Source organism: Nycticebus coucang, chromosome 17, assembly GCF_027406575.1.
Source record: "Nycticebus coucang isolate mNycCou1 chromosome 17, mNycCou1.pri, whole genome shotgun sequence".
Taxonomy (NCBI): Eukaryota; Metazoa; Chordata; class Mammalia; order Primates; family Lorisidae; genus Nycticebus; species Nycticebus coucang.
This window is the reverse complement of record NC_069796.1, coordinates 40,222,647-40,248,097: the sequence shown is the minus strand read 5'-3', so window position 1 is coordinate 40,248,097 and position 25,451 is coordinate 40,222,647. Positions and strand designations below refer to the sequence as shown.

Genomic DNA, 25,451 nt, shown 5'->3' with positions numbered 1-25,451 from the left:
ACATTTTTGTAAGTAGTCTGAAAATCATTTCCAGTATTGTGCTTAAAATAAAATTTAAAGGATGCCTAGAATTTTATTTCATTCATAGAAAATTATCTAAGAATGAAATACAGGATCTGAGTAGGCAAAGGAAAATTATTTTTAAAAACAGTTTTAATGCAGATGTAGCAATCACTTGAAAGGTGGACAAATGAGGTGATATATATAAATATTAGTTTTTACATGGTTAGGGGTATCCAGCAGCTCGCCCCCAATGCAAATGATACCAAGCTAAGCTGAGTGGTGAGATCTTAGGCTATGGCTTAACCACCCCCTTAGCAAGACTGGTTAGTTGTAACAGCGAATGAGTGCTGAGTGTGAATTGTGTCCACAGCTGAGTCCATTAACTCTCCCTGAAATGGGACCGCAAACCACACTCTAGCTGGCCTCCCTCCTCACAAAGGCCAAGTTTGATCTAGAAAGGACCAAGTGAAAGTGCGAATGCATCATTAGGAAAACGTCTTTATCATTAGAAACTCCCTCCTGATCTTCCTGAACGCGGGCCGAAAGCATTATACCGTTCAGGGATGACTTGCTAATCCTTACCTGTCCGGGAGGGGCGCTTTCCGCACCCAACACCTGCCTATAGAAGACCGGGTCGCAGCTCCGCAGCGTGTTCTGGCAGCTGGCCAGTGGGCTGGCGGCACCAGGTTTCTTCAGCAGCGGGTCGCTGCGGCGCGAGTCAGTGGTGAGATACACTTGGTGGTAAAGGTGAGGCGGCATCAGGCCTCCCCGCACGGCGTCCGCGTGCAAGGAGGGCCCTGGTGTTCTGTACAAGGAGCTCACCGGGGCTCGGTATAGGTCCCTAGCCTGCTTCCACTTGTAAACTTTGAAGATGATCACTCCTAACACTGTGACTGCGAATCCCACAGAGACCAGAATTAGAGAGAGAAGTAGATAAAAAGTGAGATTTTTATTCTGCTCCCGGGGGGCAGAGCCAGAGGGAAACTCGGCCCTGGCTTCAGGAGAGTCCTCAGTTACTGACACTGTTAGGGTGGCAGTGGTTGACAGAGATGGCTCCCCATTGTCTTTGATCAAGATTGTGAGAGTCTGCCTGGGAGAATCTGTGTCCTGGACTGGGCGGGCAGTGCTGACTTGACCCGTGTGAAGCCCCACGGCAAAGAGGCTCTGGTTGGGGGCTCCCAAGAGGCTGTAGGAGAGCCAGGCATTGTGCCCTGCGTCAGCGTCCCAGCCTACTACCCGCGAGACCACGTGGCCCGCAGCTGTACCTCGAGGCAGCATCTCCACCGAGCTCCCACCAGGCCGGGGGTATAAGACCTGGGGGGCATTGTCATTACGGTCAGTGACAAATATGTTCACGCTGATGTTGGTGGACAGGACCGGTGTGCCCCCATCGCTGATATGAGCTGTTAATTCGAACTCCCGCCGATCTTCGTAGTCCAAGGGCACTAAGGATGACACGATACCACTGTCACGATTTATTGTGAAATAGCGACCCACTAAACCCGTTTCAACCCCTAGCTCCAAGAGAAAGAAAGAAAGGCGAGCATTTTGTGGGGCATCGGGGTCCCAGACACTTAGATTTAGTATCGGAACCCCAGGGAGATTATTTTCTTCAACATAAATGTTGTAGGAAGATTGTGAAGATTGTGGAGGGTTGTCATTGATGTCAGACACTTGGACCCGCACTGTTGTAAGAGCTGAGAGGGAAGGGGCTCCCGCGTCTCGGGCTGTAATGCTGAGGTTGTATTCTGGCACGGTCTCCCGATCCAGGACTCCACTGGTTTTCAAAGTGAAGTAATTCTTCAAGGAAGAAGTAAGGCTGAAGGGGAGACCTGGTAGAACCTCACAAGTCACCAGCCCATTCTCACCAGCATCCAGGTCGGTCACACTGAGCAAAGCAATGACAGTCCCCAAAGGGGCATCCTCGGGGACTGGGCTGTACACAGAGGTGACTGTGATCTCTGGGATATTGTCATTCACGTCCACAACTTCTACTAACACTTTACAATGTGCTCCTTCGGGATTGGCGCCCTTATCTTTGGCCTGGATGTAAATCTCGTGGAGTTTCGTGTCTTCGAAGTCCAGTCGACCCTTGATTGTCAGCACGCCGGTTACAAGATCTAAGGCGAATAGTTCCCGCACGCTGGCGCGGTTGTGGCTGCCGAAGGAGTAAATGATTTCACCGTTGGGGCCTTCATCCAGATCCGTGGCACGGACTTGCACCACGCGAGTGCCGGGGGGTGCATCCTCCAGCATGCGCGCCCGGTACAAGGACTGGTTAAAAGCAGGCGCATTGTCATTAGCATCCAACACCGTGATGCGAATGGGAAGGCTGGCAGAGCGAGCCGGGGTTCCTCCGTCCAGCGCCGTCAGCACCAACTGGAGACTGGGCTCTCGTTCCCGGTCCAGGGAGCGCTCCAACACCAGCTCAGCGTACTTGGTGCTGTCCTCCCGCGTCTGCACCCGAAGCGCAAAGTATTCGTTTCGGCTCAGCTCATAGGTTTGTAAAGAGTTGCTTCCCACATCAGGGTCGTGCGCGCTCTCGAGCGGAAAGCGCGTCCCTGGCGCCACAGCCTCGCTAATCTCCAATTTCATTTCCCGGGTAGGGAAAGCGGGATTGTTGTCGTTGATGTCCTGGATCACCACTTCCACACTGAACAGCTCCAGCGGGTTCTCTACTACCAACTCCAGAGTTACAGTGCAGGAGGGCAGGGTCGCACACAGCTCCTCTCGATCCAGACGGTCGTTCACGAACATCTCTCCGGTCTCCCTGTTCACCTCAAAGAATCTTCGGCTAGCTCCAGACACCACCCGGAGCCTGCGGGCTGACAGGCTGCCGAGATCCAAACCGAGGTTCGCAACCACGTTGCCCACAGAGAAACCCTTCTCTCTTTCCTCCAGGATCTCATAGTGAATGACGGTGGAAGCCCTGTTCAAGGCACCAAGCAGAAGCAAAACTCCCACCACTCTCCCGGTGCTTACCAGTCCGCTCCTCCAGGCCTCTGGGACCATCTCACTCAAAAGCAGTTCCTCTCAGCGGCGTCCAGATTGTCCTGGCGATTTTCTGAGAAACTTTCAGCGGGTTAGCGCTCTGGCGCTGGGCGCCGAGTCCGACATGGCTTTCTGGATGCCGCTGATTTGCTCGCCGACTGTTCAGTCTCTGCCTCATCCCGGGGCGCCGAAAGGGGACGGGCCGGGGCCAGATCTCCAGCGTCTTCATTGGCCGACAGCGGCACACAGAGTCCCAGCCAATAACTGCACGAAGAATGCGCTAGCGCCGGGCTCTCAGAGCAGGACAGCAACTTCACTTTCCTTTGGCTTACTTCCAGAGTTTGCAGCCAAAGCGCCCTGCCAGGGTCTGTACATAGGAAACCTACCTTAGCCTGGGAAGCCAGCTGCGGGGCGATGAAGCTGGCGGTTCTGCAAGTCTCCAAGCCACATCAAGTCCTATTAAACACTTTAATCTCTTTCTTTGATCACAAGAAGGGGGATCAAACCAAACCAAAAAACCGACACAACATTGTGTGGAAAACCAACAGATCTGTTTTTGTTTGCTTGTTTTGGAAGACAGGCGATTAGTTGGACACTACTTGTAAGGAGGCATTTGGCCTTTCTGTAGAGATGTCAATAATTTCAGTTTTCTTTGTTACCAAATGAAACTGAAGAATTCCCTGTCATTTCCCCAGTAGAACAAATCTGCAGGAGCTATGTGCTTGGTTTAACTCTGCCTTAAAAATACAATTCAGAATTCATTTCTTTTAAAACTGGATGTCATTGTTTAGTGTGCTCTCTCTTTCTTCCAGATGGGGCGGGAGGGTGGATCTCCCTGTGTTGCCGGGTTACAGTGCAGTGACAGGTTGAGCTCACTGCAGCCTTCAACTCTTGAACTCAAGAGACCCTCCCGCCTCAGCCCCCACAGTAGCTAGGATTAACATGTGCAGGTCATCAGCTGGCCAGCTCTCATTTCTTAAGAACCAGGGAGCAATACGAAATTTCTTATTCTGTCTTTGACAAGGAGCATAATCTCAAATTGTAGAGCTTAATCTCTCATAATCTCTCTTTGCAAGAGATTGATCAAGTATTTCCCTTTACTTGATCAATTCTTTTCTCCAGATCTTGAGTTCATATACCACAAGGAGAAATTGCATTGTTAATAAAGAATAATAAAGAAAGAGGAAGAAGGAAAAGGAGGTGGAGGAGAGAAGAGGATGCAGGAGGAGAAAATTTAAAAATCAGGCATATTTGCCATCTAATCACCTTAATAAAATGATTGTGATAATAGCAACAAAGCTCCATAAGTCCTTAGAGAAATATAGTCTTTAGTCACAGAATAAAGAACCTTGAGTTTTCCGTGTTTAGGACTGTCTATATTCACCAAACAAAATAGCAAGGATTTAGATAATGAATAAGAAAGTCTGCTATGATATAAGCCAGAGTTGAGTTGAGTATGTCTTTGAACAAGAAACTAACTTCTAAGTGTTCCCAGAATCCTATTCTATCAAACGAATAAGGCAGGTAAAGAGTAAGCCAATTAATGATGCGAACTACCCCAAGATGCTAGTTAGATATAAAGTTATGTCTTTAATATCTAGCTAGATATTTATATAACTATCTATTTATCTAGCTAAATATAAAGTTATATTACATACTGTTTCTGTATACTTATCTTGGATATCACTTTGATTGTACATAGTCCTTTCTGAACTGTAACAGAACCTTGAAATAGGCAGGGAAGTAGACTGATAGATTAGCTAGGTAGATGGGAAGTAAGTATATATAGCCTATTTCCTGAAGAGATACAAAGCCATGTATCTCTTTAACACTTTAATTTCTTATAACCCCCAGTTTTAAATAGTTAAGTTTGACAATTGGCCAGACCATTAAGAAGGCTGATAGGCATTTGAAGGCAGAATATATTTAGAATTTAGAATACAGAAAATAGCCCAGTTGCTTGCTTCTCAAAGTAGGAGGACCAGGGCCCAGGCATCACCTGAGAGCTTGCTGGAAAGGCTACTGAATCAGAATTTGCATTTTAGCAAAACACCAGGGTGGCTTTAAAATACATCGAAGTTTAACAAGCACTAATCTAGAAGCTTATTTGGAAATATACTGATTTATCAATCTTTTTTACCATTTAGCATCACTTAATTCACAATCTTGTTTTTAGAAATCAGCTTAAAAAATTTAAGTAATTTTCTTATTAATAATAAGGCCTATAGTTTTCATAAAACCTCTTCATAAAAGCCAGTAGATGATCTAATTCACACCCACATAGGAGAAAAACTCATTTCAATTCAAGTTGGGAGGAGAGGAAACAAGGGAAGGGGGAGTCGGGAGGAGAGCAGGTTTGGGGTGCTCTCACAATGGGCACAATGTAGGGGCATGTGGCACACCTTTTGGGTGCATGACGCAACTACAGGAGGGACTCTACCTAATAAATTCAAATATTGTGACTTGGTTGTTTGTACCCTCACTTTAACCTGGAAAAACAACAACAACAAAACCTCTTCATAAACCAGTAGTACGTTTGTGGATCCATTCTCCACAGTAGCTAGAGTGATGTTCCTAAAATTTTAATTGAATTATACAATTCTCCAGCTACTTGCCAGCAGCAACACACTGCTCTTAAAATAAAACACCAAATCCTGGGCAGTGCCTGTGGCTCAGTCGGTAGGGCGCCGGCCCCATATGCCGAGGGTGGCGGGTTCAAACCCAGCCCCGGCCAAATTGCAACAAAAAAATAGCCGGGCGTTGTGGCGGGCCCCTGTAGTCCCAGCTGCTCGGGAGGCTGAGGCAAGAGAATCACTTAAGCCCAGGAGTTGGAGGTTGCTGTGAGCTGTGTGAGGCCACGGCACTCTACCGAGGGCCATAAAGTGAGACTCTGTCTCTACAAAAAAAAAAAAAAACAAAAAACACCAAATCCTTTGCATAGTATCAAATTACCCATGCTCTCTCCCTTCTCTCACTATACTCCATTGCACTGCTTTGAGTGTGGGCCTTAATACAGACAGTTCCTCTCTCAAGAAAGTTTCTTTCTCCCTCTCCCTTTACTTTAGTAATTTCTACAAAATTTTAGGTCTCAGTTCAGACATTACTTCCCTACAGAAGTCCTCCATTAGGCCCCGATTAAAACCAGTATCCTTTGTAATGCTCTCTGAGTGACTTATATATTTTTTCCATTGAACTTAGTATAATTTAAAGTTTTATTATTATTATTATCTTTACCTGTTTATTTTTGAGAAAAATCTCACTTTGTTGCCCCAGGCTAGGATGCTGTGGCATGGTGTCAGCATACCTCACAGCAACCTCAAACTCCTGGGCTCAAGCAATCCTCCTGCCTCAGCCTCCCATGAGGGCCATGAGCCACTGCACTTGGCTGAAGTTTTTTTTTTTGAGACAGAGTCTCACTTTGTCACCCTTGGTAGAGTGCGGGGGCATCATAGCTCACAGCACTCTCAAACTCCTTAAGTGGTGCTCTTGCCTCAGCCTCCCAAGAAGTTGGGACTATAGGCACCTACCACAATGCCTGGCTATTTTTAGAGACTGTGGTCTCACTCTTGCTTAGGCTGGTCCTGAACCTGTGAGCTCAGGCAATCCACCCACCTCGGCCTCCCAAGTGCTGGGATTACAGGCATGAGCCACCATGCCCAGCCCTTGGCTGAAGTTTCATAATTATTTTTATGTAAGTACAATGTCTGCCTCTCTCATTAAAAAAAAAGCAACAGCTCCAGGAGGTCAGAGACCATGCCATTTTGATGACCATTTGTATCCCTTGTGTTTAGCACAACAGTCACTTGATGCTTATTAATATAGCAATCTTTATACTGATGGCACAGTAATCATAACATACACTAAACACTATATATATTCATTTGTGGGATCCACTCTTCTTGGAGTAACCATTTTTGTAAGACACATTCACTCTTTCAAGCTGCCACTGGGCCTAACAAAACTGTTCCCAAACCCAAGCTCTAATTGCTACGTAAACTTATTATTAGTTCTCACCAAATGAGTGACCTTGTCTGGCTAAGTTGTTAATTTTTTCTAAATGAAATAATTCACTTCAGTTTATACTGATAACTTAGAGGAAGAAAAAAGTGTATCTTTCTGATCATAAAAACCTTCTGGCACAATAGAAGTTTAGTACATGGTAAAAATGTTAACTCAAATCACTGGGACAAAGATGAAGTTCTTAGTAAATGGTATTGGAACACCTGGATAGCCATTTGGGAAAAAAAGATAAAATTAGATCCATATCTCAGCACAAACAAGAATAAAGTCTATTTAGACCAGGGATCTAAATGTAGAAGCCAAAATCCATCCAAGTAGAAGAAAAGAACAGTAATAAATGTTTCTATAACCTATGTGTGGGGAAAGGCTTTCTAACTATAACTCAAAACCTAATGCAGTGTAAGAAAAGATTGATTCATTTGATTACATAAAATAAAGGGAAATGGCTGCATTGCAAAAAATATCATAAGCATAGTCAAAAAGAAACAATGAGAGAAAATACTTGCAACCAATATCTCAGACAAAAGGCTAATATCCTTAAAATGAAAGGTCTTCAAAAAGTTCATAGAAAATACATATTGTGCAAAACTATGCATAAATTTCAAATGTTTTTATAGCCAAATAACTTGTACTAACTTGTTATAACATGTCTGCACAGGGTCTAGTTCAGTGTTTTTCAATCTTTTTCATCTTATGGCACACTTGAAGCCGTATTTAAACTTCTGCAGCACACTTAAATTATGCTGATCAAAAAAAAAAAAGAATATACTTACTGTACCTTGAACTTCTTTCAAAAATAATTTAATTATTGATCTTTAAAAATTTTTGAGGCATACCAAGGTCCTCTTATGGCACATCAGTGTGCCATGGCACAACCATTGAAAATCACTGGTCTAGGCCGATGCAGCGGCTTATGCCTGTAATCCTAACACTCTGGGAGGCCCAAGGGGGAAGATCACTTGAGCTTACAGATTTAGACCAGCCTGAGCAAGAGATAGACCCTGTCTCTAAAGAAAAAAAAAAAAAAGCTGGACATTGTGGCAGGTGCCTGTAGTCCCACCTACTTGGGAGGCTGAAGCAAGAGAATCGCTTGAGCCCAAGAGTTTGAGGTTGCTGTGACTATGATGCCTCGACACTCTATGGGGGTGGGCAAGGAGACAAAGTGAGACTCTGTCTAAAAAAAAGAAGAAAAGAAAAGAAAATCATTGATCTAGTTTGAGGCACTAAGAAGGGCAAGACATCAATTTGAAAGAAGTCCCTATTAAAGCGACATGAATTCTGCTATAATTGAAACAAAAACACACATCAAATTTATGGTCAAGTGTGGGTTGAAAATGATAAAATCATTGATGCTTTATGAAAAATTTATGGGGACAATGCCCCAAGAAACCAGCAGTTTACAAATAGATAACTTGTTTGAAGAAAGGACAGGACAATGTTGAAGACGAAGCCTGTAGCAACAGCCTATCCTTCTCAATTTGTAAGGAAAAAGTTAATCTTGTTTATACCCTATGTGAAGAAGTCTGAGGATTAAGCAACAGTTTGAACAATAGGAAACACTACAGACATCTCAACTAGTTCAGTTTACACAATTTTGACCGAAAAATGAAAGTTGAGCATGGGTGCCGAAAGTGTTGTGCACAGATCAGCTGCGGACAAGGCCAGAGCTTTTGATGGAAATTTTAAACAAGTGAGATCAAGATTCTGAAGTAACGAGATGAAACATGGCTTTATCAGCATAATCCTAAAGACAAAACAATCAAAGCAATGGCTCCCAACAGGTGGAAGTGGTCCAGTGAAAGCAAAAATGGACTGTTCTAGAGCAAGAATCAAGTATCATGACAACAGTTTTTTTTTGATGCTCAAGGAATTTTGCTCGTCAGTTTTTTGTTGATGTGTTGCTTATTATAAGAGTCTTTCTTTCTTTTTCTTTTTTATGTTTTTGAGATGAGAGTCTCATTATGTTCCTCTCGGTAGAGTGCCGTAGTGTCACAGCTCACAGCAACCCCAAACTCTTGGGCTCAAGCGATTCTCATGCCTTAGCCTCCCTAGTAGTTGGCACCTTAGGCACCCATCACTACGCCTGGCTATTTTTTTTTTTTTTGTTGTTGTTGTTTAGCAGGCCTGGGCTGGGTTTGAACCCACCAGCCCCTGTGCACATGGCCGACACCCTAACCACCAAGCTAAGGGCACTCAGCCGAGTGTTTCTTTTTTTAAATTTAGGATTAATATAAAGATACAAACAATTGGTTTAGATTGTTTGTATTTGTTAGGTAGCATCCAAATTACAATTCAGTCCTTTAAAAGTTAGTCAAAGCTTTACAGAAAAACACTCAGGAAAGCTTTACCAGAGAGTCCTTCTCCACCAAGACAATGTTCCTACTCATTCCTCTCGTCAACAAAGGCAATTTGTGGCTTCGCACCTATAGCTCAGTGGCTAGGGCACCAGCCACATACACCAGAGCTGGTGGGTTTAAATCCAGTCCGGGCCTGCCAAACAACAAAAATAACTACAACCAAAAAAAAATAGCTAGGCATTGTGGTGGGCGCCTGTAGTCCCAGGTACTTGGGAGGCTGAGGCAAGAGAATTGTTTAAGCCCAAGAGTTTGAGGTTGCTGTGAGCTGTGATGCTACAGCTTGAGACTCTGTCTCAAAAAAACAAACAAAAGAACCAATGGCAATTTTCAAGAGTTTCCATGGGAAATCATTAGGAATCCCCATCTCACAGTCCTGATTTGGCTCCTTGTGACTTCTTTTTGTTTCCCAGTCTTGTTTTTTTTGAGACAGAGTCTCACCCTATGCCCTGAGCAGAGCGCAGTGACTTGGCATCATCATAGCTCACTGCAACCTTAGACTCCAGCTGCAGGCATCCTGCTGCCTCGGCCTCTTGAGTCGCTGGGAGTACAGGTGCTCACTATGTTGCCCAGCTGGGTTTTTAAAATATATTTTGTTGAGTGGTGCCTGTGGCTCAGTGAGTAGGGTGCCGGCCCCATATACTGAGGGTGACGGGTTTGAACCCAGACCCAGCCAAACTGCAACAAAAAAATAGCTGGGCATTGTGGCGGGTGCCTGTAGTCCCAGCTACTTGGGAGGCTGATGCAAGAGAATCACCTAAGCCCAAGAGCTGGAGGTTGCTGTGAGCTGTGACACCACAGCACTCTACTGAGGGTGACAAAGTCAGACTCTGTCTCAAAAATTTTTTTTGTCTAGTTGGGGTCTCACTTTTGCTCAGACAATTCTCGAATTCCTGAGCTCAAGCAATCCTCCTGCCTCAGCCTCCCATAGTGCTGGGATTACAGGCACCAGCCACCAGGCACTGCTGTTTCCTAGTCTTAAAAAACCTTTAAAGGGCTCCCATTTTTCTAAAGTTAATAATGTAAAAAAAGACTATATTAAATATAGTTAAATTCCCAGGACATCTAGTTCTTTATGGATGGACTAAATGACTGGTTTCATTGCTTACAAAAGTGTCTTGAACTTGATGGAGCTTATGTTGAGAAATAAAATTTAAGCTTTTATCTTTTAGTTCTATTTTTCATGAGCTTTTGAAGTGCTCCTGTATATAAGTAACTTTTTACAAATTTAGTATAAAATTAGAAAAAAACTAATAGAAAAATTAACGTAAGACATGAACAAACAATTGAAAAAATAAACTGGCTTCTAAATATATGAAAACGTATTTAACCTTATTCATAATAAAATAAATTATAATTAAAACTATTTTGAGATATCTTCTTTTTTTCTTTCTTTTTGAGACAGAGTTTCACTATGTCATCCTTGGTAGAGTGCTGTGGTATTATAGCTCATAGCAACCTCAACTCTTGGGCTTAAGCAATTCTCTTGCCTCAGCCTCCCAAATAGCTGGGACTACAGGCACCCACCACAGCCCCTGGCTATTTTTTGTTGTAGTTGTTATCATTGTTTAGCAAGCCTGGGTGGGTTCGAACCCACCAGCCCCAGTGTATGTAGCCAGCGCCCTAACCATTGAGCTACGGGCACCTAGCTGAGATATCTTTTTTATACCAATCATATTGGAAAAATTTTTAAAGTTTGACAGTCTACTTTGGAGATGAGACTATGGGACAATAGACACTCTCATTTATTAATAGGAATGCAAAATGGTATGACCTATATGGAGGTGAATAATTATATCTAACAAAACTACATATGCATTTACCCTATGACCCAGCAATTACACTATTAGGAATACACCATAAGCATACGCCTCAAAAATTACAGAAATACATATTTTTGTACATCAGGTTATTCATTATAGCATTATTTGTAATTGCAAAAGTTTTGGAAGCTACCTAAATGGCAAATTATACATTGTATGTACACATACAACAGAATTTTAAGAAGCTATTTAAAAATGAATATTTCTGTAAATTGATATAGAATGATTCTCAGAGGGTATTTTTTTTTTTTTTTGTAGAGACAGAGTCTCACTTTATGGCCCTCGGTAGAGTGCCGTGGCCTCACACAGCTCACAGCAACCTCCAACTCCTGGGCTTAAGCGATTCTCTTGCCTCAGCCTCCCGAGTAGCTGGGACTACAGGCGCCCGCCACAACGCCCGGCTATTTTTTGGTTACAGTTTGGCCGGGGCCGGGTTTGAACCCACCACCCTCGGTATATGGGGCCGGCGCCTTACCGACTGAGCCACAGGCGCCGCCCCTCAGAGGGTATTTTTAATGCTAATAGGAAAGTGAAAAGTTCTGCTTCCAACCATGTGGAACTAGCTATACCACTACAAACGACTAGAAAATTGATCACAAACTGTGGGAAATGATTTTAAACACTGGCTTAAAAGGCAGTGCAGCCCAATAATCCATGAGAGAAGGGGAGCAAATGAAGACCTGCAAACTAGGATCTCCAGGTTTCTTGCCTGGACGCAACGCAGGAAAGGGGAAATCCAAGAATAACACCATGGTTTTGCTGAGTTGAGGAATAAATATTAGAGTTTGGCGAGTCAAAGGGAGTCAGAATTTGTGGGACAGAGTACAGGAGAGAATGGAGCTACCCATAGAACTTCAGTCATGTGGACAAGAATCCCCTTTAGTATTTGGCTGAATAATAATCTGAATATACATAGATTGACACTCCTCTGAAGCTGAGCAAAAAGCAACTTCCAGAGAGCTATTAGTTGAAGAATTCTTGGAGATCACACAGGCTGGAAAATGTTTTTATGTTTTTTTTTTTTTTTTTTTTTTAACATTTTATTTTTGCAGTTTTGGCTGGGGCTGGGCTTGAACCTGCCACGCCTGATATATGGGGCCAGTGCCCTACTCTTTGAGCCACAGACACTGCCCAGGCTGGAAAATGTTTGAATTTCATTCAGCCAGAATAAAGAGACTCTGTTGAACACTGAGAGTATTTTTTTTTTTTTTTTGAGACAGAGTCTCACTCTGTCACCTGTGGTAGAGTGCCATGGCATCATAACTCACAGCAACCTCAAACTCTTGGGCTAATGTGATCTTCTTGCCTCAGCCTCCCCAGTAGCTGAGACTAGAGGCACCCACCACAATGCCCTGCTAGTTTTTAGAGACAGAATCTTGCTCTAGCTCAGGTTGGTCTGGAACTCCTGAACTCAAGTAATCCACCCACCTCAGCCTCCGAGAGGGCTAGGATTACATGTGCAAGCCAACGCAAAAGTTAGAATTCAAACAATTAAGAAAGTGTGGTGAAGGCTATGTTAACCAGTTTGATGAAAGTATTTCAAATTGTATATAAAACCAGCATATTGTACCTCATAAATGCATTAATGTACACAGCTATGATTTAATAAAAAAAAAAGTTAGAATTCAGGGCTAAAAGAGCTTAAGGCAAAGGCTACTATAGACCTGTCCTAATGAAGCTTAAAAATAAGGCTTGATGTCAACAGATCATAAAGTATGTTTAAGAAAATGGAAAACAAGACTTAAAAAGATCAACCCAATCTGCAAAAAATGTAATTGCCTCCCAAAATAAACTTTAATACTTATTTTAAAAAGACAACAAAATCCGAACGCTTGGGCTCGGCGCCTATGGCTCAAGTGGCTAAGGTGACAGCCACATACACCTGAGCTGGTGGGTTCGAATCCAGCCTGGGCCCACCAAACAACAATGACAGCTGCAACCAAAAAATAGCCGGGTGTTGTGGGTGGTGCCTGTAGTCCCAGCTACTTGGGAGGCTGAGGCAGGAGACTAGCTTGAGGCAGGAGTTGGAGGTTGCTGTGACCTGTGAAGCCATGGCACTTTACCCAGGGCAACAGCTTGAGGCTCTGTCTCAAGAAAAAAAAAAAACAACCAGGGCGGCACCTGTGGCTCAGTTGGTAGGGCGCCGGCCCCATATACTGAGGGTGGCGGGTTCAAACCCGGCCCCAGCTGAATTGCAACCAAAAAAAATAGCCGGGCATTGTGGCGGGCACCTGTAGTCCCAGCTACTTGGGAGACTGAGGCAAGAGAATCACTTAAGCCCAGGAGTTGGAGATTGCTGTGAGCTGTGTGAGGCCACGGCACTCTACCCAGGGCCATAAAGTGAGACTCTGTCTCTACAAAAAAAAAAAAAAAAAGAATAAAATTTAAAAAAAACAAACAAAAAAAACAAAACAACCAAACACTCAACAATATAACATTTACAATGTCCACCAGCCAATGAAAACATTATATATGCAAATAAGCAGCAAATTGTGATCCAAAACCAGGAAGAAAATCATCACTAGAAATGACAAAGGTGACAAAATTAGCAACAAGAACTTTAAAACTGTTATTATAGGTGTGTAAAGGATTTAAAAGAAAATATGATGATAATGAGGAGAGAAATGAAACAATCAAATGGAACTTCTAGAAGAGAAAAATACAATACATAAGGTGCAAACATGACCAGATAGGATTAGCAGTGACTAGACACCGAAGAAAAAAAGATCACTGAACTTGAAAACATGGCAATAGAAACTATTCAAACTGAAACATGGAAAAAATACTGAAAAAAGGTATGAACAGAGCTTCTGTGGGAGCTGTGGGAAAATATCAAGCAATCTAACATTAGTGAAATTAGAATCCCATAATTGGGAGAAAGAATAGTCCGTGTCAGAAATATTTTAATAAATATGCCCCCAAACTTTCTTAATTTGAGGAAAATGATAAATGCACAGAAAATGCTCAATGAACCAAAAGTAAGATGAAAGAAGAAAGAAGAAAAACACACACTAAAATCCATTGTAACTAAATTGCTGACAATCATTGATAAAAAGAAAAATTTAGAGCATCTCAAAGAAAAAAATTAAATGCAGAAAAACAGATAAAGAAGACCATTGAATGGGGGCTCACACCTGTAATTCCAGTGCTTTGGGAGTCTAGAGTAGGATTACATGAGGCCAGAAGTTGGAAGTTACAGGCCACTGTGATTATGCCATTATACTCCAGCCTGGCCACAGAAAGAGATTCTGGCTCTCTTAAAAAAAAAAAAAAAAAAAAGGACTGTAGATGTTTTATCATAAACAATAGAGAAGAGAGATAACATCTTTAAAATACTGAAAGGAAAAAAGAGAAAGATCAGCCTAAAAGTCTAGCCAGCAAAATAATCTTTTAAAAACAAAGGAGAGATAATTTATGTTTTTACTACAAAAATGTAAGTACTGTGAGGCAATACATATGTTAAATAGCTTGATTTTAGCCATTCCACAATATGTATATATGAAATATCATTTTCTACACCATAAATATATGCATTTTTAAATCACCAATTAAATAAATTTTAAAAATGAAGGTGATATACTTTTTTATTTATTTAATTTTTTGTTTGGAGACAGAGTGCCACTATGTCGCCCTCTGAGTGTCATGGCATCACAGCTCACAGCAACCTCAAACTCTTGGGCTTAAGCAATTCTCTTGCCTCAGCCTCCCAAGTACCTGGGACTACTGGCACCCACCATAACGCCCGACTATTTTTTGGTTGCAATTGTCATTGTTGTTTGCCGGGTCTGGGCTGGATTTGAACCCACCAGCTCCAGTGTATGTGGCTGGCGCCCTAGCTACATGAGCTACAGGTGCTGAGCTGATATACTTTTTCCAAACAAACAAAAGCCAAGAAAATTCATAACCAGCAGACCTGCACTGTAAGAAATATTAAAGGAAGTTCTTTAGTCTAAAGGGAAATGATACCAGATAGAAACCTGGATCTATATAAAGAAATTAGTAATATAAATGGTAAAAATATAGGTTAAATTTTAAAGACTTTTCACTTTAAATTTCTTTAAACTATGATCTATTACTTAAAGTAGAACCAAAAACATGCTATGGGGCTTATAACATATGAAGAAGTAAAATGTGTGACCATGAAAGACCAGGCAGGGGAAATGGAAGCATATTGTTACTACATATCAGGCACTTTCATTATATGAGAAGTGGTATAATATTATTTGAAGTTAAAGATACATATTGTGAACCCTAGAGCAACCATTTAACAAATCAAAGAAAATATATAATAAACTAATGCCAGAGACAAAATAGAATAATAAGTAATAATTAATCTAAAATAAGGCAGGAAAGGATGAAAAAAGAGATAACAAATGGAATAAGGAGAAAAAGAGCAAGATGGTAGACACAATTCCAATCATATCAATATTACATTAAATATAAGTGGTCTGCACATTTCAATTAAAAGTCAGAGATTTTCAAACTCCTAAAAAAGCAAGACCCAACTATATCTGTCCATAGAAAATTCATTTTTCATATGAAAGATGGAAAAAGACACACTAGGCAAATACAAATTATAAGAAAGCTGGTTTGTATTAATATTAGAAAAAATAGGCCTTAGGACAAAATATATTAGTAAAGATAAAATAATACATTTCAAAATAATGAAAAGGCCAATTCATGAAGTATCAAGAAGACTTAGTAATCTTAAATGTTTCTTAACCCAAAGGAAATTACCAGGGACAAAAAAGGGGCATTAGTACATAATGATAAAAGAGTCAGTCACCAAGGAGACATAGTAATCTTAGATGTGTATGTGCCAAACAACAGACCTCCAAGAAGCAAAAACTGACAGTTGTTCTACGCAACAACTGAATACATATTCTTTTTAGCACCCATGGAACATTCTGATTTTTTCCAGGATTAGAAGACAAAACTCAACAAATTTAAAAGAATTGAAACATACAGAATGTGTTCTTTGATGATACTGAATTCAACTAAAAATCAGTAATAAATAACAGAAACATGTGCAACATTTACAGTAGAAGTAAAACTTCACAGGTCAAAATAATCCACAGGTCATTTCCTTATTTACCCCCTGAATCACAGATGTTTGTGTTTTACATGTTTTCTAAATTTTCTTTTGCTCTTTGAAAAGGAATGATAATAAAGTTATTTGCTTTAGTAAAAAAAAAAAAAATAATAATAATAATCCACAGATCAAAGAGGATGTCTCAAAGGAAACTTTAAAATACACTGAAGTGAAAGAAAATGAAAATAGAACATAGGAAAGTTTATGAGCCACAACTAAAAGAATCTTCAAAGGGAAATATATGGCATTAAAGACAAGAGAAAATATCTAAATCAATACATATAATTCCACCTCAAGAAACGAGGAAAGGCTGTAGCTACTGGGAAGGCTGAGGAGGGAGGACCACTTGAGCCCAGAAGTTTGAGGTTGCAGTGAGCTTTGATTGCAGCATTGCACACTAGCCTGGGTGACAGAGTAAGACCCTGTTTTTAAAAAAACAAAGCAAAACAAAAATAAGTATGAAAAATAAAACACAGGGCAAGCAGAATTTAGAACATAAATGAAAGAGAGAAATAAAGAAAATTGAACTTTTAGGCATATACTCAAGATAAATTAAAATATATGTTCATTTAAAGACTTGTAGCAAATGTTTATAGCAACATTTTCCATAATATTCAAAACCTAGAGGCAACATTAATGTCAATGGATAAATGGATAAACAAAAAGTGGACTGTCCATACAATGGAATACTATTTAGCAATAAAACAGAATGAAGTACTGACACAAGCTAATGTAGTACTGATACACGCTGAATAAACCTCAGAAATAAGCCAAGTGAAACAAGCCAGAGACCCAAAAAATCACGCATTTTATGATTATATTTATATGAAGTTTCTAAAAAAGAAGAAACTGCAGAGACAGATAGTAGATCAGTGGTTGCTGGATGCTTGGATATGGGAGTGGGAATTGACTAAAAAGAAGCACAAATAAAACTTTGGGATGATGGAAATGTTCTAAGACTGGATTGTGTGTGAAAATGGTTGGAAAATGGCACAAATTTACTAAGATGCAGAGGGTGCCAAAAAATGTAGCCACATTTTAAGAAAGGCAAAAAATTGTATTAACATTGTAATACTCAATATGTACTGACAACAAAAGATGAATACAAGCCACATTGAGCAGCTCTGGTAATTGCAGACGTCAAATGAGACTTGAGTATAGTTTTTTCTTTTCTTTCTTTTTATTTTCTTGAGACAAATACAGTTTTTTCCTATCTTTCTTTTTATTTTTTTTGAGATAAAGTCTCACTTTGTTGCCCAGGCTATGAGTTGTCATCATAGCTCACAGCAACCTCAAACGTCTTGGTTCAAATGATTTTCCTACCTCAGCCTCCTGCCTCACCCTCCTGAGTAGCTGCGATTATAGGTGCCTACCACAATGCCTGTCTAATTTTTCTATTTTTAGCAAAGATAGGGTCTCCATCTTGCTCAGGCTGGTCTTGAACTCCTGACCTCAAGGGATCCTCCTACCTTGGCCTCCCAGAGTACTACTATTACAGGAATGAGACACTAGGCCTGGACAGTTTTTTCTTTCTTAAAAACTGAATACACTTTTGGCACTTCTGTATGTCAAATGATACCCTTAAAATGAGTAAAGTTTATGATACATAAATTATAACTCAATAAAGCTATTTTTAAAAACAAAATTGAAAACAGAAAAAAAAAAAACCCAGAAAATCAATGGCACAAAAAGCTGGATCTTTGAAAACAAATTAAATTGGTAAATTAATAAATTCATAAACTCTGGTAAGTCTGATAAACCAATAGCCAGAATGAAACAGAGGATATTAACCAAGCGTGGTGGTTTAGGCCTGTAATCCTAACACTCTGCATCGCCTGAGCTCAAGAGTTCAAGACCAGCCTCAGCAAGAGCAAGACACTGTCTACTAAAATTAGAAAACTAGCTGGGCATTGTGGTGGGCACTTCTAATTCCAATACTAGGGAGGCTGAGACAAGAGTATTGCTTGAGTCCAAGAGTTTGAGGGTGCTATGATCTATGATGCCATAGCACTCAATCTCAGGTCAACTGAGACTATCTCAAAATAATAATAATAATAATAAAGAAAGCAAGAAAAGAAAACAAAAAAGAAACAGGTTCTCACAGACATAAAAAACAAACTAACAGAATATTATGAGCAACAACTGTATACACACAAATACAACAATTTAGATGAAATGGGCCAATTGCTCAAAAAGCAAAAGTTACCACAACTCACCCAATACGAAATGGATAATCTAGTTAGTCAAATAGCTAGTAGAGAAATTGAATTCATAGTTTAAAGATTCCCCAAAAGAAATCTCCAGGCACAAATGTTTTCATTGGAGAACTCCACCAGATTTTTGTTTTTATTTTTTTGAGACAGAGACTCATTATGTTGCCCTTGGTAGAGTGCCATGGTATCACAGCTCACAGAAACCTTAAACTCATGCGCTCGGGAAATTCTCTTGCCTCAGCCTCCCTTGTAGCTGGGACTACAGGTGCCTGCCACAATGCCTGGCTATTTTTTGTTGTTGTTTTGTAGGTGTCATCGTTGTTTGGCAGGCTCAGGCCGGGTTTGAACCCGCCAGCCCTGGTGTATGTGGCCACCGCTAAACTACAGGAGCCAAGCCACCACCTGATTTTTAAAGAAGAGTTAACACCTTATATGTAACTTCTTCCAGAAAATAGAATAGGAAAGAATACATTCCAATTCACTTTATGAAGTCAGTATCACCCTGACATCAAATCCAGACAAAAAGGGGAAGATTATAAAGCAACATTCCTCAGCAATATAGGTACAAAAATTCTTAACAAAATTTTAGCAAAGAGAATTCAACAACATACAAAAAAAATTATACACTATGACCATAGGATGCAAGGCTGGTTCAATATTTGAAAATTAATCAATGTAACCCACCTTGTCAACAGGATAAAGAAGAAAAAAATCACATATATATAATGATCATATATACTGATACAGCAAAAGCGTGTGACAAAATTCAATATCAATTCACAATAAAAATTCTCAGACGTCTAGGAATAGAGGAGCTCTTCCTCAGCTTAATAAAGAGCATCCAGCCTGGCATGTACTTCAGTCCCAACGACTTGAGAGGCTGAGGCAGGTTGATCCCTGGAGCGTAGGAGTTTAAGTCCAGCTTAAGCAACACAGTGAGATCCTCTCTTTCTCCCTTTTTTTATTATTTATTTTTATTTCATTTTTTTTTTGGGGGAGGACAGAGTCTCAAGCTGTCTCCCCAAGTAGAGTGCTGTGGTGTCACAGCTCACAGCAACTTCCAACTCTTGGGTTTAAGTGATTCTCTTGCCTCAGCCTCCCAAGTAGCTGGGACTACAGGTGCCCGCCACAATGTCCGGCTATTTTTTTGTTGTTGCAGTTGTCATTGTTGTCTTAGCAGGCCTGGACTGGGTTTGAATCTGCCAGCCCCAGTGTATGTGGCCAATGCCCTACCCACTGAGCTATAGGCACCACCCTATTGTTTTGTTTTGTTTTTGAAACAGTTTCACTTTGTCTCCCTGGGTAGGGGTCTTGCTCTTGCTCAGGCTGGTCTAGAACCTGTGAGCTCAAGCAATTCACCTGCCTCAGCCTCCCAGAGTACTAGCATTATAGGCCACAGTGCCTGGCCTCTCCCTTTTTTTTAAGCTTAAAAATTTCTATTAGCGGGCGGCGCCTGTGGCTGAGTGGGTAGAAACTCCAGCCCCATATACTGAGGGTGGCGGGTTCGAACCTGGCCTAGGCCAACTGCAACAGAAAAATAGCTGGGCGTTGTGGCGGGTGCCTGTGGTCCCAGGTACTCAGGAGGCTGAGACCAGAGAATTGCTTAAGCCCAGGAGTTGGAGGTTGCTGTGAGCTGTGATGCCATAGCACTCTACCAAGGGCAACAAAGTGAGACTCTGTCTCAAAAAAAAGAAAAAATTTCTATTGGTTTTATTTGCAATTCTAGAATTGGGCAATATCATTCCATAAAATGGAATTAAATATTTCAATGAGCTTAGCCAAAGAGATTAGCTTTATAAAGAAAAGCTGAAGAAAGCATGTTGAGGCGGCGCCTGTGGCTCAAGGAGTGGGATGCCGGCCCCATATACCGGGGTTGGTAGGTTCAAGCCCGGCCCTGGCCAAAACTGCAAAAAAAAAAAAAAAAAAAAAAGAAGGCATGTTATTCGTTACTTTTAGACAGAACAATAGAAAAATAACTGATTAGTTAACATCAGATGACTTTAGCCTACCATTTTTTGTGTAAGGATTAAAGAAAAAGAAACTTCATTATTATTCCACTAAAGATTTAAACAGGCCTGTTTGGGAAATTGGTTGTTATCTCTCTCTCTTGATTTCTCTGAAGGTCAGATAACAACTTAGTTTAGGTCTGATGGCATGGAACTTTAGCATAAGTGATTCCATTTTTATTTTTAGTCTTGTCTGTTGGAGCCTAGTGCAGGAGATTAGTCCAAAACAGGGGTCCTCAAACTTTTTAAACAGGAGGCCAGTTCACGGTCCCTCAGACTGTTGGAGGGCCGGACTATAGTTTAAAAAAAAAAACAACTATGAACAAATTCCTATGCACACTGCACATATCTTATTTTGAAGTAAAAAAACAAAACAGGAACAAATACAATCACACCGCCTCATGTGCCTGAAGGCCTCAGTTTGAGGACCCCTGGTCCGAAACATTGGTCTCCTATAATTTTTATTTAGTAGATTGTAAAATAAAATATGCTAAATATTCAAGTTGAGAGTTAAAATAGTTTGCGTGTGAAGTTGTTAAGTGCTTTTGTTACTGTTAATGTTACTGCCCAATCAGGTTTTTCCCATCCGCAGAGGAGGAAGTCATTATACTGAGACAGCAGGGGTTGTAGCAGAAAAGGAGTTTAATACAGCAGGGCACAGAGTGAGGAGACATGAGAGATTCTGTCTCCATGAGAGAGTCTCTCAAGAAAAAAAAAAAAAGTAAAGAATGTTCATATAAACTTACAATTCACACTATACTTGTGAAAGACTGATATTTTTTCTCCCTGAGATCAAGAACAAGGCAAGTAGGTCTGCTCTCATCATTCTTATTCAACATAGTACTGGAAGCTCTGGCCAATAAAATAAGGTAAGAAAAAGAAAGACAAACATACTTTAGGAAAGGAAGAAATAAAACTGTCCTATTTGCAGATGGCATGATTGTCTACCCAGAAAAACCCCAAGGAATCTATAAGAAAATGCCTAGACCTCAGCTCAGCGCCCATAGCTCAGTGAATACAGCACCGGCCACATACACTGAAGCTGGTGGGTTCCAGCCCAGCCCGGGGCCTGCTAAAACAACAATGACAACCGCAAAAAAAAAATAGGAGGGTGTTGTGGTGGGTGGCTGTAGTCCCAGCTACTTGGGAGGCTGAGGCAAGAGAATCGCTTAAGCCCAAAAGTTTGAGGTTGCTGTGAGCTATGACACCCTGGCACTCTACTGAGGGCGACAAAGTGAGATTCTGTCTCAAAATGAACAAACAAACAAAAAAACAAACAACCCCCCCCCATGAACCATATGTGCATAAATAAAAGCTCTTCCTTGCAGTACAATGCCAACCAACAAATGGAAAAGACATTATTATAAATGGTGTTAGAAAATCATCTCTTCTTACATGTAAGGACCAAATAACTTTGCTTTTAATGAAATGAATACAGAAAAAGTGATGTTAAGTCACTTTCAAAATCAGGTTCACAAAAAGACTGTGGCTTTCATTATGTTTGCCCTCTCTGATTGTCTCCTTTTTATTCTGAAGGATGCTTGTTGCCATATTTGAGCTGCTCTATGGAGACGTTCAGATGGCAATGAAGTGAGGTTAACAGACACCAAGAAACTGGGGTCCTCATTCCAACAACCCACAGGAACTGAATTTTGCCAATAACTGTGTGGGAGAGATTGAAATGGATCCTTCCTCAGTCAACCCTCAGAGAGGACAAGAGCCCTAGCTGACTGCAGCCTTGTGAGAGACTTTGAGGCAGGGGCACCTAGCAGAGCCATAATAAGTATGAGAGAGAAATCCTCAAGACCCTTGTAAGAGTATAGCCATTTTGGAAAAACAGCTGGTGAGAAAAAGCAGGTCAGAAACCAAACTGCATGATCACAGCAAACGCCCTCCCCATCACCTGGAATGCTTCAAGGACATTGTTCCTGGGAAACAACAGAAACAATAACTTTTACTTTGACCCCAGCTGGCAGTAACTCCTAGATTTGCCCTCAGTGCAAAAATTAGTCCTTCTGCCGAAGGGATGACTCCTTCTGGGATCTCCCTCCCACATTCAACCCTACTGATAAGGGATAATAGAAGCCTCTGGAAACTGTGTGAAAGCTGAGCTGACTTCTGCTTCAGACTCCACTCTGCTCTTTTTCTCTCCTTTCTCCGCTAACAAAGCCTTTCCAATCCCAGTCATTCTTATGGACCCTTCTCTCTGACTCTACTCTTGGTCCCCTCACTAAGATTCTTAGTTGCTAACCTTTATGAGATAACAAATGTTTGTTTTATACCACTAAGTTTTGGGGTAATTTGTTACAGAGCAATAGATAACTAATATTACTACAAAACCCGCCTAGTTTAAATATAATCATAAGGGGGTCAGGTACAGTGGCTCATGCTTATAATCCCAGCACTTTGGGAAGCCAAGGTGGGAACATTGCTTAAGGCCAGGAGCTCGAGACAAGCCTGAGCAACACTGCAAGATTGTTGTCGCTACAAAAAATAGAAATAAAAACAATTAGCTGGGTGAGATGGTGTGTGACTACAGTCCCAGCTACTTGGGAGGCTGAGGTGGGAGGATTGCGTAAGCCCAGAAGTTCCAGGTTGTGGTATACTATGATAATGCTACTGTACTCTAGCTGGGGTGACAAAGTGAGACCACGTCTCTAAAAAACAAACAAACAAACAAATAAGTAAATAAATTGAAAGTTTCATGTAAACTGTTATTTATATGACAGGGTGAGGAACTGTTTCAGATTAAAATAGACTAAAGAGACAAGAAAACTAAATGCAATTTGTGATCCTGGACTTGAACAAATCACTGTAAAGTACTGAAAAATTTGAATATGCAGTATAGAGAAAGTAATTATGTGTATCAATGTTAAATTTTCTGATTTTATTATTGAAATTCAATTATGTAAAAGAAAAGAATGCCCTTTTTATAGAAATGCACAATGAAGTGTTTATAAAGAAACATAATGTTTACAAACATACTCTCAATTGGTTCATAAAAAATGTGTGTACACACACATAAATACATATACATCCACACATACATGTGTGTATATCTTTGTAGAGAGAGAATGATTAAAGAAATTTCGTAAAATACAAAATGTTAACAATAGGTATGTTTCGGTGAAGGGTGTATAGCCTTTTGTACAATTCTTTCAACTCTCCTATAAATCTGAAATCATTTCAAAACAAAAAGTTAAAAATAAAACTTCCTTTGAAGATAACTATTAAAATTAAAAACTTACTCTCTGACACAGCAATGCTAATTTCATTTCTCAGAATTCATGCCCCAGATACAATGCATAGGTACAACCTGATGCAGGTACAAGGCTATTCCGTGTATCTCAAATATTGAAGAAACCCATGTATAAGAAACTGGTTAATAGCTCAATGGAACACTAAGTAGCTGTTAAAAAAAAAAAAAAAGAAGCTTTCTGTGTATTAATATGGAAAGACTTTTAAAGGAATCTTGTGAAGAAAGCAAGAGATTGAGCAGCATATAGCATATTCTTTTTCTAAGAGAAGTGGGGAAATATATATTCATATTTGCCCATATTTACATAAAGAAATGCTGAACAGATACTTAATAAACTAATAAGGGGACAGGAGGAAGGAAGGGTAGAAAGGAGTAAGATAGGGATACCAATGAGACTTTTTGATATACATCTATTTTATATATATATATATATATTTATTTATTTTTTTTCTTGAGATAGAGTCTCACTTTCTTGCCTTTGGTAGAGTGCTATGACATCATAGCTCCTAGCAACCTGAAACTCTTAGGCTCCAGAGATCCTCAGGAGCCCCTTAAGAGGAGCCCTAGCCTCCTGAGTAACTGGGACTACAAGCACCCACCACAACACCCAGCTCCGTTTTAGGGACAGAGTCTTGCTCTTGCTCAGGCTGGTCTCAAACTCATGAGCTCAAGCAATTCACCTGCCTCGGCCTCCCAGAGTGCTGGGATTACAGGCGTGAGCCACAACACCCAGCCCTACACCTATTACATTGTTTTGAATTTTGAACCGTATAAATAGGTTTCTTATACAAAAACAAAATAAGGTTAGTGGCTGGCTCGGTGGCTCATGTTTATAATCCCAGCACTCTGGGAGGCTAAGGCAGGAGGATCCCATGAGCTCAGGAGTTTGAGACCAGCCTGAACAAGAGTGGGACCCCATCTCTATTAAAAATAGGAAAATTTGGCTGGTGTCCTGGTGGGTGCCTGTAGTCCCAGCTACTACGGAAACTGAAGCAGGAGGATTGCTTGTGTCCAGGAGTTTGAGGTTGCTGTGAGCTAGGCTGTCACCATGGCACTCTAGCCTGGGCAATAGTGTGAAATTCTATTTCAAAAAAATAAAAAGGAATGAAGTATGTAAAGAAAGAAAGTTACTAAGATTGAGGTAGATGGCAGTGACTATAAAGGCTCAAAGAAAAGGTTCCTTAGGATATTAAGTGGAAAAACCAAGTTGTAGAACAGTAAAATGATCCCTGTTGTGCAAAAAAAGCACACATACACTTGTGTATACACGGAAAACACTTGTAAGTATAACTAATTAGGTATTAACAGTAGTGATCTGTTGGGGATGAATCAGAGGCATAGCGAAGGTTGAGAGGAAGAAGAGATTCCAGTGGGCAGAGCCTGTAGCTCAGTGGGTTAGGGCCTGGCCACATACACTGAGGATGGCGGGTTTGAACCTGGCCCAGGCCAGCTAAAACAACAATGACAACTGCAACAACAACCACCACAACAAAATAATAGCCAGGCATTGTGGCAGGCGCCTGTAGTCCCAGCTGCTTGGGAGGCTGAGGTAAGAGAATTGCTTAAGCCCAAGAGTTTGAGGTTGCTGTGAGCTGTGATGCCACAGCACTCTACCCAGGACGACAGCTTGAGACTCTGTGTCAAAAAAAAAAAAAGGTTTTATGTTCTTAAATTTTTTTAAAAATTGAAG

The 25,451-nt window shown here is 40.9% G+C and overlaps 1 protein-coding gene across 21 annotated transcripts in view; it reads right to left on the bottom strand.

Moving 5' to 3' along the window:
• LOC128568860 (protocadherin gamma-C4) overlaps positions 1–25,451 on the bottom strand; it is a 187,890-nt gene that overhangs the window by 32,154 nt on the left and 130,285 nt on the right. Inside the window, exon 1 of one of the 21 annotated variants that reach the window (XM_053566796.1) lies at positions 586–3,360. The exons of 19 other annotated variants lie outside the window; for them this stretch is intronic. In XM_053566796.1, coding sequence (XP_053422771.1) covers positions 586–3,015 — 2,430 coding nt within the window. In that variant the 5' untranslated portion in view covers positions 3,016–3,360. Of the gene's footprint in view, positions 1–585; positions 3,361–25,451 lie in introns of those variants that run through there. One more of the 21 variants, XM_053566817.1, reaches the window with a different exon arrangement.